Source organism: Trypanosoma theileri (assembly GCF_002087225.1).
Source record: "Trypanosoma theileri isolate Edinburgh chromosome Unknown TM35_Tth_12_V1, whole genome shotgun sequence".
Taxonomy (NCBI): Eukaryota; Euglenozoa; class Kinetoplastea; order Trypanosomatida; family Trypanosomatidae; genus Trypanosoma; species Trypanosoma theileri.
This window is the reverse complement of record NW_021639854.1, coordinates 559,799-560,918: the sequence shown is the minus strand read 5'-3', so window position 1 is coordinate 560,918 and position 1,120 is coordinate 559,799. Positions and strand designations below refer to the sequence as shown.

Here is a 1,120-nt window from a genome sequence, read left to right as displayed (position 1 = left end):
TTGATGATTGCTTGACTGGGGTTCATTGAGGTCTATTAGCCTTATAGACATGTGTGCTTGTTTTTTTATTTTTATTTTTTCTTTTCTGGAATTCTGTGCGACGCCCCTGGCTTATATATACTTTTGTTTCCCTTCTGCAGCATTGGCTGTTCCCGTGCACACGTGTGGTGTGCTGCTGTGATGGTGGATCGTTGTGCTGCACCTGCGAGTGTGCGCAGCCATCTGCAGAGCTATTGATATATATATACTTTCCCCTCTCTTGTGTGTGCTTGTTTTTTTGTTGTAATTGGATTCACTGTGTAAGTTTTTTTTCGTTTTGTTTTGTCTCCCTTTCCCTCACTGTAACTATATTGTTGGGCATTTGACTGCATGCTCGTTTGTACTAAATGTACTTATTGGGTGATGCAGGCTCTTAAAAAGGGAGTGAAATAATTAATTGTTTTTTTCTATTTTTATATATTTTTATATATATACACGGGTTTTAATTGTATTGGGGCTTGGAAAGAGACATGTCTGTGCGTCCGTGGAGTGCAGTCACATGGGTGTGGTTTGTTCTGCACCTGATGGGGAAATATTTCTTTTTGTTTTCTTTTCCCTTATTCTCTTTTCTGCTTCATGTACTGCGCTGCTTTTCCTGTGTGTGTCTGTGTAGATGTTGTGTTTGCNCTACTGCTGGGAATTGTGTTATTGCCTCCTGAAGATATTCACATGGTGGTCACAGCTTTCTTTTCATTTTGTTTTTATTATATTGTTTGTTTTTTCCTTTTGTGTGTGTGTTTCATTATAATTTCATTGCACGTTATGTGCATCTGTGTGTTTCTCTTTTGCGTTTCCGATACACCGTGTGTATCTTGTGTGTTCGTTTTNTGTTACCACAGACCCAAGCAACCCACAGTGACAATCATGACAACGATGTTCGTCCAACTGCGCCGCGTGGTGTACCTGTTGGTACTTCTGCAGTGTTGTGTGTGTGTGGCATATGCGCAAAGTGTGGAGGAATCTGCAAAAGACGTTGTAGAAAGGAGGGAAAAAAGATTAAGATATATTGAAAGTCATATTAATGCCACACGTAATAGCACATTTATTAACTTGTTTAAATTGAGGGATGAAAGGAAATTAT

The 1,120-nt window shown here is 39.3% G+C and overlaps 1 protein-coding gene across 1 annotated transcript; it reads left to right on the top strand.

Annotated features, from left to right (window-relative positions):
* Nucleotides 1-801: 801 nt before the first annotated feature.
* TM35_000123270 (uncharacterized protein) lies at nt 802-1,119 on the top strand (the record flags this gene model as incomplete). The annotated part of the gene is made up of 1 exon (XM_029025302.1): nt 802-1,119. A coding segment is annotated over one exon (318 nt), but the record flags the coding sequence as incomplete, so codon positions are not given.
* Nucleotide 1,120: the final 1 nt, after the last annotated feature.